Here is a 16147-nt window from a genome sequence, read left to right as displayed (position 1 = left end):
GGTGGCTGTGGTCCCGGACAGCAGACAGGACTGTGGCCCACTGGGCAGGGGAGTTCGCACCTGCTGGATAGAGAATGACCTGAGGTGAGCACCTCCGACAGATAGGATCGCCCTTGACTTCACCGAAGGCCTCCTTTACAGGTTACCCTGTGGGCACTGCTCTGGGAACCCACAAGGCTCCTGTTCTCCTGGCCACTCTGTCCCCTGACAATCCCCTAGGAGAACCATAGCACCCATCGTGAGAGCCTCACCCTGCCTCCTACTCACCCTGCCCTGGGTTTATTCAGGTGACGGCAGGCGCCGGCAGTGGGGGCCCCTGTGTCTGCCCCGTGCGGTCCTCTGAGTTCATCTTCTCTATTATCCTGTCTACACTGGGCAGGAACTGGGTACGCTCGCCTCTACCACTCTGACAGTGACACCTCAGATACCAAGGGACCTAGGTATATAAATGAAAGGCGGGTGCCTCAGTCTACCTCCCAATGACCCCTAATTGGGGACGTACTGTGCTGATGGCTGAGCAGGATCCTTTCTGTCCTGAGTGCGTTTGGATCCTCAGTTGTCAGTCAAGCTCCTCACTGTGGGTCCTTGCAAGGCTTGGCAGCACTCCCCTTTAACTGAACGGTGTGGCTGCCTTCACACTAAGAGCCTCACCTCCCTCAGTCCTGATATGAAGAGTGAGGGGCATGCTCACCCTGACGGCCCTCCCCTGAGATTTCTTGGGCGGACATCAACGGGTCGGGATACATGCTTCTATGATGTCCCCTTTATTCACGGTTGCTTGATAACCTTGAGTCCTTACTCAGATTCCTCAACTTGGGTCCAGGTACAGAACTGCTCATAGTAAGAGCCAATCGCTCTCAGTCCCAATAGGAGACAGTGAAGGGGACCTTATCTGACCAAGCCTGGTTTCCCAAAAGTGGGAGCTGCTGCAAGTAGGTGGAGGCCCTATGGCAGGTGGTCCCACACATGATCCCAACTCAAGGTCAAAATTGGACTCTGATAGGGTCTAAGATTTCTCCCTCTGCTGGTGTGGGACCACACCCCTCAGACCAAGACCTTCACTTCCCTGTACCTCGAGTGGGGACTGATGGGCACTAATGACCGACACATATATCTTTGAGGTCAGCCAGTGTCGAAAACAGAGAAAATTCACCGTGGCCCCCTTGATACGGTGGGGGACATTCGCACAGTCCTCAAGTTCTCTCAATGAAACCTGCCTTAACACTAAATTCTGACTCTTCTGACCTGAGATTGTCCCCTTTGACTGCGTCTCCTGCCTCCATGAGATGCTCGGGTAAGTGAGAGCAACTCCTGAGGTCAACATGCCCGAGGCCCCAGGGCTGCAAACACAGCTGGGGTTTTATGTGGCCCCCTTTCTGGGAGGGGTCCCCCATCCTCGCTCGGCGTCACAACCCGGAATCCTGTTACGGACTGGGTCCCGTTTGTCGCACTGGGCTTCCTCCACGCGACCAGGGCCCTTCCCTCCCTGACACCATCTCCACAGACAATGTGCGGACGCCCAGCCGGCCAGCTCTGCCCGGGGCCTCCGTGCTCACTTTGGGGGTTGTCGGGTACAGCCCACACCGCCGTTAGTCGCAGCTAGAGGGTAATTTAGCCGCTTTTTATCTGTTTCCTTTGCCTGGGGCCTCCCGGAGCTCACGCAGGGGCGCTGCTCCGCGCGGTGCCCTTCATGGGTAGAGGTCTGCTCACGAGCACTCGGGGCCCTCATTTCCCACCCAGTTCGGACGGGGATGTCCTCCATCTGTCCAATCGGGGTACTCCCGTAGAGGAAGCCCTTCTCCCTAACACACTCCAGGCCCAATTCAGGCCCCGTGCGGTCCGGCAGAGTCCGCTGGGGCCTCTCAGGGCCGGACCGCACGGGAGGGTTTCGGCGGGGCCACCTGCGCTATTGGGGCGGTGGCGTTCTCCCGTTCGCACGCGGGGATCTCACCTTGCCTGCAGATCAGACCCGCGAATCCACGACCCGCCGAACCAACGCCGCGCGCGCGCAGCAGGAAAAGGTCCTCGGCCCCGGCCCCGAAGCGGAAGTCAGGGAGTCCCCCCCGCCAGGGCGGTCCCGGATGTACGAGGGCTGACAGCTGGGGCGGGGCTCTGCGGGTCCTCGTCGTTTGGGATTCGGTGGCCCGCAGGACGTCGTGGACGGACCTCGCTTTTGTGACGTCAGGGCCCGGGACTCCTGCATCTAGAGTGACCCGAGTCCTTCAGGCCCCTACCGAAGGCCCCACCCTCCCGAGTCCCGGTGGGGAAGTGGGGGCGCACTGCTTATGACGTCTGCCCTGGGCCTCCCAGTGATGACGAAAAGGGCGGGACTGAGCCTCCCGCTTGGGGGCCAGATCCCGTCCTAGGCACCGAGGGTCCTCACCTAGACTCCGGTTATGGGCAAGGTTCCACCCTTTGCAGACGTGGGGTTCGAGCCTGTGACAAGGTCCTTCCCTCCCTGTGACCACACAGCTGGGGACTCCTCAGTGGTAGCTCCTCTGGTTCTCGCTCTGGACCCCTGTGCTTTCGCGGGCTACGCGGTCTGCGCGGGTGCTTCCCTCATGTCTCATTCCGGGTCCTCACCTGCGTATTTCTCGGAGACTGGGACTCCTCCCTCTCCTGACCCGAGGTCATCCTCCCTGGGTGGGACTCACAAGTTCCTGGAAACCCTGAAGAATATGTGTCCGAGTGCTCAGGCAGACACCTTTGCTTGGCATGTTGCTCTCCCCACACCTCCTGTAAGGGGATCTTCATCATAGCTCCTGTCTCTTGATTAAAACCTTCCTGGGAAAGACCACCCCTTTGCCAACCGTGCCACTTAACAGCTTTGTGTATTTAGGCACATCACCCACCTCTGTGTGCCTCAGGCTTTTCATCTCTGCAGTGGGTTTGGTTAGCTCTGACTCAGGGCCTGGCGGAATGAATAGAATGCATGCAGAGTGCCTGCACTGAGATTTTAAAGGATGCCGGTTCTTTTATGATTCTTCCGTTCCTTGGAGTTTCAGTCCCCTCACGGACACTTAGTTGTTTAACCCAGGAGATGTCCGAGAATATCAGCGCTCCAGGACAGGGAAAACGCTATCACGCAAAATACTGCTTACCAGGGAGAGTTAAGTCAAATTTCCCCCATCAGAGTACGTCATTCGATGTCGAGGTGAGGCAGACTTCCTCTGTGGATAGAGCAGAGAGCTTCTAAAATATGTTTCCCGGACCAAACCTGGCAACACTTAAGGGCGGTCCCTCTGGCCTACCATCCGGGGCGGGGCTCTGTGGGACCCCATGGGCGAGGTCTCGGTGGTCTCTAGACCCTCGCTCGGGGTCCTCACTCAGGGTCCTCGGTCAGAGCCTGGGACTCCTCCTTCGCTGACCCAAGCGCGCCAGGCCCCACACGAAGCCCTCACCGTCCTGAGTCTCCAGGGATGTAGTCAGGACGCTCGGCTTCCGAAGACATCTGCCTGGGGCCTTGCGTGCCCAACGAGCGGGGCGGGACTCTGTGGGGCACCCTCTGCGGGCGAGAGGTCCTCTCCTTGGCGCTGAGTGTCCCCACCCGGACTCCGGTTATGGCCACGAATCCCCGCTCTGCAGAAGTGGGACCCGACCCTGTCAGACGAGGCCCTTCCTTCGCTGAAGTCAACCGGGCAGAAGTGCGGCGGCTTAGCAGCCTCGTAGCTGCGGCCGGCGCCTTTCACGGTGGAGGGCAGGATTGGGGATCTTTGAAAGCCCCTCATTTGTGGGACGAGCGATTCCCTGTTTCGACCGTCCGGGCCCTCACCTCGCTCATGGCCAGTGCCGGGATTCCACCCTCCCTCATATGAGCTTACTCTGCTCCCACCGAGGTCCATCCCACCCTGAGCCCTCCCAGGCGGAAGTTAGCATGAGCTACATTAGGGCCCGGATGTTTGGGTCCCGACAAGGTGACAGCAGAGTTGTGTCTCTATGGAATGTCACTGTTCTGGAGTCAGTGGTCCCCACATTCCTAATTCGGGATCCTCAACTTGAAATTTCCCCAACCCAGAATCCTCCCTCTCCTGACCCGAGGCCACTGCCCCGAGGCCACGGCTTTCCCCTGGCTGAGAACTCTGGGTGTCCAGGAGTGGATGCAGCCTCTGACCTCTCATTGCTTGGAATTCATTTTGCAGTAAGGGCAAAATAAACGTGAATTAAGGGGCACAAAGTTGGCCTCAGGCTGCGGGGAATTGAAGAGTGTGGGCTTTAGACTAAGTCGAATCGAGGGTCTGGTTCCATGCCTGTCACTACCCAGTCATGTGAACTTTGGCAGATTTTTAAACTCTGTGAGCGAGCTTCAGGCTCCTTATCTGTGAACTGAACTTGAAGAGCCCTGCCACTTCAACTTCTGGAACGTGAGTAGGAAATGTAAAGCGCCTGCTGCAGTGTCTGCCGCGTATCACATTCGTCCGTTCTGATGCCCGGTAGCCGCACGTTGAAATGAAAGGCTTTACTTCCCTTAGACCTGGTATGATGGGGTGAGGGGGAGCCTCGCCCGATAGCCCTGCGGACCTTTCTCCAGCTGATATCAACGGGCGGGACCCGACTCTCTCCGGTACTCTCTATTCGGTGTTGGTCGGATCCCTCAGTCCTGACTCAAGCTCCCCGATTTGACACCTTTCATGGCGCAAGACTCCCCTCTTTCTTGCCTTTAAGCCTGTCTAGTAACTAGCAAGATCCACACCACCTGTGGTCCAGCAGGAAGAATTTAGGATGGCCTTATGTGGTCATAGTTGCTCACGGTCTCAAAGAATGAAAGGTGTGGCAGGTATGTTCAGGCACTGTAAGGCATGGTTCCACTCGGGGATCCAACTCAAGTGCTACATTGACTTCTGGGCAGGTGTGAGATTCCTACGTGTGTTGACATCGAAATGCCACCGTCAGATCAAAACCATCACTTCCCTGTCACTTGTTCCTGAGTGGGAACCGATGGGCCCCTCTGTCAGACATCTCTGCCCTTGGCCTCCTAGAACTGGCAGTGGGAAGTTTTATTTTGGCCACTGATGATGCGGGTGGCGTTCCCACTCTTCACTGTCCTCACCCTGTTTCCTGGCACAAACTGCAAATATTCCATCCTATCCCTTCACACTAAGGACCCCAATTCCCTGAAAACGTTGAGGAAGAGGTGACATTTCCTCATTGGCCACAGTAGCCCCTGATTCACCAAGGCTAACAGTGGTGGAAGGAATCTGTGTTGCCCCCGACTCTGATGAGGTGGAGGGTCCTTTCACCCTTGCGAGTCCTTACCGTGGATCCTGGCACAAGCTGGAAATCCTCCTTCTGCCGACACAGGCTGCCCTCTTTGAAGATGTGCCTCCCGTCCATGAGATGTTCTGGGAGAAAGTGAGTACGTCTCGTCAAGTCACCAAGACTAGGCGACATGGTCTCAATTCTGACAACGGGGACAGGGCCTAAGCGGCCCTCTTCTCTGTGACTGTGTGTCATCCTACTGACTGCTGTCTGGAACCAGGTACCTTTCCTTTGCTGAACCGAGCCTCACCCATTAGTCCAAGGACTTGAAGTCTCAGAGAACATTCCCTTTCTGGAAAGGAGGGTTAATCTTGGCCTGAGCTCTGCCTGTGATCTGCCATGGGCAACTGCAAAGCGAGACGTTCCATGGACATATCTGTTATGGAGTAGCCCATTGCCTCATCTCTCATAGATTATCTTTTCCTTGACACCCTCAGGCCTGGATTCCACCCTCTGCTGAAAAGCCGGCCTGTAAAACACAATCTCACCTTCTCGAAACCCTGCAGGCAGAGTCCGAGTCGGACTCGAACCCGTCAGCTCTTGTCTGGGCCTCCCATGGTAACGGCAGACGAGGGCTTAGGTGTGGCCCTGTCAGCTGTGGTGGACTGGTACCCATGCAGGGTCTCCTCTTGGTCTCTGCATCATTGCTGGGACCACACTGTCTGCTGATCTGAGACTAGAGCCTTCAGACAAAATCCTCACCTTCCATGGACGTCAACTGAAAGTCACTGTTAGACACAAGCTGCCAGGACTGTTCTGAACCTCACAGGGCTGACAACTGGGACGAGACTTTATGGCATGCTACTCTTCTGGCTGGGTCCTTCCACCTTCCTCATTCAGGTTCATCAATGTCATTTCTATGAGAAGCCTGAGACTCCTCCTCTACTCATCTGAGATCTCTGGCCTGAGACCAAGGCTCTCACGCCCCTGAACAGCCTGTTGAAGAAGGGATGTGATGCTCAGCATCAAAGCTGTGTTTGAGGATGCGTGTGAGTTCAATGTGGCCCGTCTCCCTGTGCCCCCTCTACGCCCGCCCTCCAATATTCTGAGGTGTTGGTCTCCCAATCCTCTTGTGCCAACCCTCGTCTTGGTTCCCATCTCTTGGATTAAAGGTTTCCTGGTAAATCCCACATCTCTTCAGACTCTTGAGAAGGTACGACTCTGCAATCCTTACAGACCATGGGTCCCTCTCCAGGAGAAATCTGAGATGGGGAAACGGTAGCACAGGGCCAGAGCCCAGGTCACTTGGTGTGTTGTCCAGGGTAGGAAATACATTGACTATTACTTGTCTACATCAGCCAGATGAAGAGGCTCACGTGACTTCTGTTCAGATAGATTTACTTTCAAAAGGGGAGAGATTGTCCAGGAGGACTTTGAGAGCACCTGATCTTTTAGTTTCTCAAACATTGCAAATGTAGATGATCAAAGAGTCACGGAATCTGTCTCTTGCATTGATTTACACACAGTGACAGTACACCCAATCCCAGAAAGTGCAGACAGCCCCATATTAGAGGAACCCAGATAGGATCACAAGATATATCATAATTAAAATGCCAAATGTTAAAAACGAAGAGAGAATCTTACAAGCAGCAAGAGAAAAGCAGTTAGGTATCTACAACGGAGCACCCATAGACTGATTTTTGCTGATTTCTCCACAGAAACTCTGCAGGCAGAAGGGACTGGCAGGAAATATTCAAAGTGGTGGAAAGCAGAGACCTGCAACCAACACTCTTCTACTCAGCAAGGGGATCATTTAGAATCAAAGGACAGATAAGAGCTTCCCAGACAAGGAAGGGATAAAGGAGTTCATCAGCACCTTGCCACAATTACAAGAAATGTTAGAAGGATGAAGAAGAAGAAGATGGAGGAGGAGGAGGAGGAGGAGGAAGAGGTGGCGGAAAGAGTAGGAAGGAGAAGGAATGGGAAGAAAAGAGAAGAAGAAAGAAGGAAGCAGAAAATGGAGGAAAAATAATAAATATATGAATGTTAAAATAGCAATAAGTACATACCCGTCACTATTTACTTTAAGTGTTAAGAGATTAAATACTCCAGTCAAAAGACATAGAATGGCCCAATGGATGTGAAACAAGGCCCTCGCATATGCTGGGCACAAGAGACTCACTTCAGATTGAAGGACACCCAAAGAAATGATAAAAGACAGGGTATCAAAACGGAAATGCTAAGAACAACAACAACAAAGGCTGGGTAGCAATGCTTAGGTCAGACAAAATAGACATTAAAAGAAAGGCTATAACAAGAGACTAAGAATGACCCAGTAATCCCACCTCTGGGTATTTATCCCAAGAAACCGAAATTGAAGAGACACATGAATCCACATGTTCGTTATTTACAATTGTCAAGACACGGAGGCAACCTCGGTGTCCATTAATAAATGACTAAAGAAAGAAGAGCTGGTACATAGATGCAGTAAAATATTAATGACTCAGCCAGAAACAAGACCGAAATTTTGCCATCTGCAACAACATGGATGGTCCTACATTAGAGAAAGTCAGAGAAGGACAAATGCCATAAGAGTTCACTTACACGTGAAGTCTAAACACCAAAACAAATAAACAAAACGGAATCAAACTCGTAGATACAGAGAACCTATGGATCTTGCCCGATGGGACTGGGGAGGGGGCACAGTGATGGGTGAAAAGAGGAAGGGATCAAGTGGTACAAACCGATAGTTACATAATAGTCATGGGGATGTAACGTACAGCATGGGGAATATAGTCAATAATATTTTAAAAACTATGTATGGTCCGATGGGTACTGGATTTAGAGGGAAGAGCAGTTCCTCAGTTTTAGAAATGTCTGGTCACAGTGTTGTATACCTTAAACTAATACAATATTGCAAACAAAATGTAACTGAAAAACTGAAAAAATCCTTAGAAAAAAGAATAAGGGTCACAGGTTGCGTCTCACGGTGGGAGAGTAGAATAGTGGGCTTACCATAATTTAGACCAGCCGTCTACATTGATCCTTGCCATTTACTAGCCCCATGACTTTTGGCACATTACAAACTCTAAGTCTATGAGACAGGCTGTCCACTGTCCAGCGAGTCTGATCGGCCCTGTCTTCTGAGACTGGTAGCATATATGTGATCTAGAGAAAGCACCTGTCACTGTGCCTGTCTTGTATTGAGACATTAGGCAATAGTAAATATTGCTATGATTATCTTGACCTCAGAGATTACCATTCATCCAGCTGGGATTTCTTTTTTCATTTCTTTTTCTTCCATTTTTCTTTTTTGACATCTAAGGCATGTCATGAAATATGCAGTGATCTGGGGTGGGTGGGGGGGGACCTCCCAGTGGGCGAAAATGCCCCTTAACAATGAAAGCTCAGTAATCTGCTCTCTCTAACCCCTCTTTACTCTCCTTTGAACCTGTTCCTTATGAAGTAGAGCAGACCTCACCCTCTTTTGTAACGATAGCTCCTCCTAGCCTGTATAATTATTCAGGCAAGGGATGGGCCTTCTTTGACTAAACACCCCCAGGGCAAGCATGAAGACTTCCAAAGAGCTGATGCTCCATTAATGACCGTGTAAAAGAAAGCCATGAACAAAGAGGTACACGCACAGTGCTTTATATTCTCAAACATGCTTGACGAACATTAGCAAAGCCAGGTAACATCTTTTAAATGTATAAAAGGAAAGACGAAATGGAGTAAGGCAATGCAAAGCTGACCACGTGTGTGTGTGTCTCTCTCTATCTCTCTCTCTATATATAGATAGATAGATAGATAGATAGATAGATAGATAGATAGATAGATAGATAGACAGATATAATATGTATTTAGATATATAGATAATATATAGCTATATTATATATATACATGTTTCTATACTCTGATGCCAAATCTTTCTGTGTGTAGTTATTTATATTTCCAAGGATACTGCTGTCTTAAAGATATGTTATCTTGTTCTACATCACAAAAGGAATTTTATGGATTATCAGTGCATATTTCAAAACCAAAATCTTACTCCTAATCCTGACACACGGCAAGGAACGTGTGATCTGTGTCGTTCACGACTTAAATTCTGAATGTACATAAACTTTCTGTTGAAAAGAACACTGTTTGAAAATGCAAAAAAAGACAAGATACACATTCGTCGATATTAGGAACATAGTTTAACAGGTCTTTCTAACTAGAAAGTGAGGAATCCACCTCAGAGCTCACTCGTGGGGAGGGTCGCGGCTGGACGTGGCCCTGGAGCGTGCTCTGGCTTTGTCGGTAGCCCCAGCCATGGTTGCCGCAGTGGCCCGGGCTCTCTCCTTCTCACCTCTCAAAAGCTCTTCATAATGGGGCGGGAAGTCAGTGGGGAAGGTGTCATTGACCTTGCATAAAAAGTCCAGGACTTTCCCCTTGGTGGTTTCAGCTTGGGCTCTTGGGCCCCACAGGAACTCGAAGCGTGGAGGATCACTGCCGGGCACCTGCCGGTACTCAAGGTACTTTTCCTGCACCAAATTCTGGGTGATAATGTCCCTGGGCTCCCCCAAGATGAAGTGTGTCTCTTCATCGTAGACACCCAAAATATTCAGGAGTTCCCAGATCTCCTCCTCAGAGGCGCGGTTGCCATTCAAGAAGATCAAACCCAGCAGAGGCATCAGAATCACTTTTGTAGGAAATCGCAAGGCATTGCTCGTACTCTCATCCCTGCTGTCATCTAGCTTGCAGACAAGGGAATAGGAGTGACCGTTGGGCTTGACTTCCTTCAATTCTAAGCCAAAGACAAGATCCATGCGCTCAGAGGCTTTCTTGAGGATCTCGGGGAAGTGCTCCCTGTACCTTTTGTGGATGACTTTCAGCATGTCTCCCTTTTTAATGGGCTCATTCATTTTGTACTTACACAGCAGGAAGTGCATCAACATACCCGCCTTCCTAGTTAGAAGGTCGTGGCCCGAGCTCTCACTGGAAGGTGCAGCCTGGGGATTTTCACTCTTCTGAACACGGCTCTTGGCACGTACGTCAGATCTTCTGCACGAAACACCTGCGGCGGCACTGGCGGCAGCCGAGACACGTGCAGGTGCCTGGAGACTGCCAGCGACAGAAGAGCTCGAGGCACCGTCCCCAGTAACAGGAGGGGAGGAGGCAGTGGCCTCTTCCTCTGCTGTCGCTGCCTGAGCACTCTTAAGACCTTGGGCCTCGGCTCTGTTCTGGCGGCGTTTCTCACGAGCACGGAGCTTACTCTTCTGACCGCGAGGCATGGTGGCTGTGGTCCCGGACAGCAGACAGGACTGTGGCCCACTGGGCAGGGGATTTCGCACCTGCTGGATAGAGAATGACCTGAGGTGAGCACCTCCGACAGGTAGGATCGCCCTTGACTTCACCGAAGGCCTCCTTTACAGGTTACCCTGTGGGCACTGCTCTGGGAACCCACAAGGCTCCTGTTCTCCTGGCCACTCTGTCCCCTGACAATCCCCTAGGAGAACCATAGCACCCATCGTGAGAGCCTCACCCTGCCTCCTACTCACCCTGCCCTGGGTTTATTCAGGTGACGGCAGGCGCCGGCAGTGGGGGCCCCTGTGTCTGCCCCGTGCGGTCCTCTGAGTTCATCTTCTCTATTATCCTGTCTACACTGGGCAGGAACTGGGTACGCTCGCCTCTACCACTCTGACAGTGACACCTCAGATACCAAGGGACCTAGGTATATAAATGAAAGGCGGGTGCCTCCGTCTACCTCCCAATGACCCCTAATTGGGACGTACTGTGCTGATGGCTGAGCAGGATCCTTTCTGTCCTGAGTGCGTTTGGATCCTCAGTTGTCAGTCAAGCTCCTCACCGTGGGTCCTTGCAAGGCTTGGCAGCACTCCCCTTTAACTGAACGGTGTGGCTGCCTTCACACTAAGAGCCTCACCTCCCTCAGTCCTGATATGAAGAGTGAGGGGCATGCTCACCCTGACGGCCCTCCCCTGAGATTTCTTGGGCGGACATCAACGGGTCGGGATACATGCTTCTATGATGTCCCCTTTATTCACGGTTGCTTGATAACCTTGAGTCCTTACTCAGATTCCTCAACTTGGGTCCAGGTACAGAACTGCTCATAGTAAGAGCCAATCGCTCTCAGTCCCAATAGGAGACAGTGAAGGGGACCTTATCTGACCAAGCCTGGTTTCCCAAAAGTGGGAGCTGCTGCAAGCAGGTGGAGGCCCTATGGCAGGTGGTCCCACACATGATCCCAACTCAAGGTCAAAATTGGACTCTGATAGGGTCTAAGATTTCTCCCTCTGCTGGTGTGGGACCACACCCCTCAGACCAAGACCTTCACTTCCCTGTACCTCGAGTGGGGACTGATGGGCACTAATGACCGACACATATATCTTTGAGGTCAGCCAGTGTCAAAAACAGAGAAAATTCACCGTGGCCCCCTTGATACGGTGGGGGACATTCGCACAGTCCTCAAGTTCTCGCAATGAAACCTGCCTTAACACTAAATTCTGACTCTTCTGACCTGAGATTGTCCCCTTTGACTGCGTCTCCTGCCTCCATGAGATGCTCGGGTAAGTGAGAGCAACTCCTGAGGTCAACATGCCCGAGGCCCCAGGGCTGCAAACACAGCTGGGGTTTTATGTGGCCCCCTTTCTGGGAGGGGTCCCCCATCCTCGCTCGGCGTCACAACCCGGAATCCTGTTACGGACTGGGTCCCGATTGTCGCACTGGGCTTCCTCCACGCGACCAGGGCCCTTCCCTCCCTGACACCATCTCCACAGACAATGTGCGGACGCCCAGCCGGCCAGCTCTGCCCGGGGCCTCCGTGCTCACTTTGGGGGTTGTCGGGTACAGCCCACACCGCCGTTAGTCGCAGCTAGAGGGTAATTTAGCCGCTTTTTATCTGTTTCCTTTGCCTGGGGCCTCCCGGAGCTCACGCAGGGGCGCTGCTCCGCGCGGTGCCCTTCATGGGTAGAGGTCTGCTCACAAGCACTCGGGGCCCTCATTTCCCACCCAGTTCGGACGGGGATGTCCTCCATCTGTCCAATCGAGGTACTCCCGTAGAGGAAGCCCTTCTCCCTAACACACTCCAGGCCCAATTCAGGCCCCGTGCGGTCCGGCAGAGTCCGCTGGGGCCTCACAGGGCCGGACCGCACGGGAGGGTTTCGGCGGGGGCACCTGCGCTATTGGGGCGGTGGCCTTCTCCCGTTCCCACGCGGGGATCTCACCTTGCCTGCAGATCAGACCCGCGAATCCACGACCCGCCGAACCAACGCCGCGCGCGCGCAGCAGGAAAAGGTCCTCCGCCCCCGCCCCGAAGCGGAAGTCAGGGAGTCCCCCCCGCCAGGGCGGTCCCGGATGTATGAGGGCTGACAGCTGGGGCGGGGCTCTGCGGGTCCTCGTCGTTTGGGATTCGGTGGCCCGCAGGACGTCGTGGACGGACCTCGCTTTTGTGACGTCAGGGCCCGGGATTCCTGCTTCTAGAGTGACCTGAGTCTTCTGGGCCCCTACCGAGGGCCCCACCCTCCCGAGTCCCGGTGGGGAAGTGGGGGCGCACTGCTTATGACGTCTGCCCTGGGCCTCCCAGTGATGACGAAAAGGGCGGGACTGAGCCTCCCGCTTGGGGGCCAGATCCCGTCCTAGGCACCGAGGGTCCTCACGTAGACTCCGGTTATGGGCAAGGTTCCACCCTTTGCAGACGTGGGGTTCGAGCCTGTGACAAGGTCCTTCCCTCCCTGTGACCACACAGCTGGGGACTCCTCAGTGGTAGCTCCTCTGGTTCTCGCTCTGGACCCCTGTGCTTTCGCGGGCTACGCGGTTCTGCGCGGGTGCTTCCCTCATGTCTCATTCCGGGTCCTCACCTGCGTATTTCTCGGAGACTGGGACTCCTCCCTCTCCTGACCCGAGGTCATCCTCCCTGGGTGGGACTCACAAGTTCCTGGAAACCCTGAAGAATATGTGTCCGAGTGCTCAGGCAGACACCTTTGCTTGGCATGTTGCTCTCCCCACACCTCCTGTAAGGGGATCTTCATCATAGCTCCTGTCTCTTGATTAAAACCTTCCTGGGAAAGACCACCCCTTTGCCAACCGTGCCACTTAACAGCTTTGTGTATTTAGGCACATCACCCACCTCTGTGTGCCTCAGGCTTTTCATCTGTGCAGTGGGTTTGGTTAGCTCTGACTCAGGGCCTGGCGGAATGAATAGAATGCATGCAGAGTGCCTGCATTGAGATTTTAAAGGATGCCGGTTCTTTTATGATTCTTCCGTTCCTTGGAGTTTCAGTCCCCTCACGGACAGTTAGTTTTTTTAACCCAGGAGATGTCCGAGAATATCAGCGCTCCAGGACAGGGAAAACGCTATCACGCAAAATACTGCTTACCAGGGAGAGTTAAGTCAAATTTCCCCCATCAGAGTACGTCATTCGATGTCGAGGTGAGGCAGACTTCCTCTGTGGATAGAGCAGAAAGCTTCTAAAATATGTTTCGCGGACCAAAGACTTACCCCCTTCTCAGCTGCTTTTCTTCCATAGCCACTTCTACTTTCGTTCATTCCAGCAGCAGCAACAATCTAGACCTTGCCCAGAGGCTGCCAAATTATATACAAGGGAAACTGTTTGAACACCTTTCTTTAGGGAACGGACTCAGTCTCCCCCAACTCAGGGCAAAGAGTGGCAGACCAGCGAAATCTGGGCATCCCCGCTCCAGGGATTATCACCCATATTTCCCAGAAACTCCCTGGAGACGATGTGCATGAAATATCTAATTGGCACACCGTGTTCCCCGGCACTGGGACAAGAGCACAGCACACGTTCCTTCCCAGTTCTTGGTGATTTCTCGGTGGTTTCGTCAGAATTTCAAAGTAACTCGTAAGTGCAGTTTCCCACACGAGGCTTAGACTTTGAACTATGCGGGTCACCATCTATGCGAGTGTGAGGCCCCTGCTCGCGACTTTCACAACTTCTTTTAGCCCACCGTGCAGCTAAATAAAATGCCCTCCCGCTCGGGGCCTTCTATGTTCCCAAGGTCCAGTGGTACTGCCTTGCCTCAGGGCATTTACACTTGAGTGCTCTCATCTGGAGCCACCTGTCTCCGATCCCGTGCTGTCTTTTCATTTGCGCTTTGGGTCTCCGAGTGTATATCACCCTTTTCCTATTATGAGAGCTGCTCGTCGACTCTATAATGCGCGGCTAGGTCTTCCTTTTCTCAGCTCTGCCAGCACTAGCATGGAGCGTTCGTAGAGTAGATGCTTAATTACCATCTGGGGAATAATCGAACCTAATACATTATGATTTAATTCAACATTCTTGAAGTAGCCAAGAACATACCGTAAGTTACGACTTTATAAAACACAGAATAAAAGGCATTGGGAAGCCCAATATTTGCGATCTTACATTTTTTCCCCTCTATGTCTTCATTCTCTTAATTTTACTGATTTATTTATTCACCAGTTCAAGGAGATGCTTATTCCAATGCCATGTTATGTGGCACCAGATTCCTAAGAAAGAAGGAAGTTTTCCCCATTGGTTTTACAGAACGGGAAAACTCTTAACTCTTCAACCTGAGAAACAACCATGAGTGCGACCCATATATTTCATTACTTAGATCATAATACTAGATTAACCTTTATCTAGAACTTACTCCACTGAAAAGGATGAAAAAGTAACAACACAGATCAATCTCCAAACACCCACACAGAACGGGAACCCAAGGGTGCGACCCCCTGCATTCCCTCGCTCACAGTCTGCTCTCCGCTCCTTGGACCGCTGACTGCTCTTTGCAAGCAGAAAGTGAAGAATCTGCACCCACTTCAGGAGGTGTCGGACGCCCTGCTGTGCCTGGGCCCGGATCATTCGCTGCCACGGCATTGGGGTCAGCCGTTAGTGGGACCGTGGCCCGGACTCTCTCTTCCTCATCGCGCAAAGCCTCTTTGTGCCAGGATGCGAAGGCACTGGGGACCGTACGATTGATCTTGGCGAAAAACCCCAGGAACCTCATCTTGCTGGTCTCAGCGTGGACTCTCCGACCCCACAGGAACTCGTAGTGTGCTGGATCTCTGTGGGCACCTGCCGGTACCCCAGGAACTTAAGCTTCACCAGATCTTGGTTGATGAGCTTCTTGGGCTCCCGAAAGACGAAGTGTCTCTTTCCGGCGTGCACCCTCATCTTATTCAGAAATTCCCAGATCGCCTCCTCAGTGGCGCAGTCGCCATTCATGAAGATCGGGCCCAGGAGATTCATCACGAGACTGGTCTTGGGGAATCTGCCGACACGGTTCACCCGCCCATTTTTGGGCAGATCCATTTTGCTGACGTGGAGGATATAGGAATGATGTGGAGAATCCACTTTCTTTAGGTCGATGCCAAATACCACCTCCATGCTGAAAGATGCTCTCTAGAGGACCTCAAAGAAGTGATTTTTGTAGTTCTTCCCGACTATGTTCAGCTTATGTGTTTTTGTAGCTGGCCTTTTCATTTTGTAGATCTGCAGCAGGAAGAGCACCAACATACTGGTCATCTTGCTTAGAGGATCTCGTGCATTCTGCACTCTGGAAGGTGGGGCCCGGTAGGAACTTGCTTCTTCTCCATTGTGCCATTGGCGCCCTCGCATGATCTTGTGCGAGACACACCCACAGACATGGAGATGGATGATTGGGCTCTCCGGGGCCCTTTACCAGGTCTACGTGACCTAGTAGCAGGCTTTCCGTGCACAACGGCTCCCAAAGGAGGAGGTGGCGTGGAGGGGAGTGCTTTCCCCTTGGCAGCTCTGAGAACCTGGGTCGCACCTCGGGCCTGGTGGCCTTTCTCATGGATTCGCAGCTTTCTCTTCTGACCCGGAGGTATGATGACGGAAAATGACAGCGGGCAGGAGTGCAGGTAGGACAGCAGGTGTTCCGGGCATGAGAGGAGAGAGGATGAGAGAGTGTGAGCACCTTCATCAGGGATATACCTCCACGACAT

General features: G+C 52.7%; 1 protein-coding gene and 1 pseudogene across 1 annotated transcript; both read right to left on the bottom strand.

Moving 5' to 3' along the window:
* Window positions 1-9437: 9437 nt before the first annotated feature.
* On the bottom strand, window positions 9438-10469 carry LOC105311229 (melanoma-associated antigen B2-like). Its single transcript, XM_011387240.1, has one exon. It carries the CDS (start codon window positions 10467-10469, stop codon window positions 9438-9440), a length of 1032 nt encoding a protein of 343 aa, XP_011385542.1.
* Window positions 10470-14925: 4456 nt separating this feature from the next.
* LOC105311228 lies at window positions 14926-16147 on the bottom strand (annotated as a pseudogene).

Source organism: Pteropus vampyrus, unplaced genomic scaffold (assembly GCF_000151845.1).
Source record: "Pteropus vampyrus isolate Shadow unplaced genomic scaffold, Pvam_2.0 Scaffold1000002346, whole genome shotgun sequence".
In the NCBI taxonomy this organism is placed as follows: Eukaryota; Metazoa; Chordata; class Mammalia; order Chiroptera; family Pteropodidae; genus Pteropus; species Pteropus vampyrus.
This window is presented reverse-complemented; position numbering and strand designations above follow the sequence as displayed.

Coding starts and splice junctions, on each gene's coding strand:
- LOC105311229 (XM_011387240.1), bottom strand. CDS start 10,469: ATGCCTCGCGGTCAGAAGAGTAAGCTCCGTGCTCGTGAGAAACGCCGC.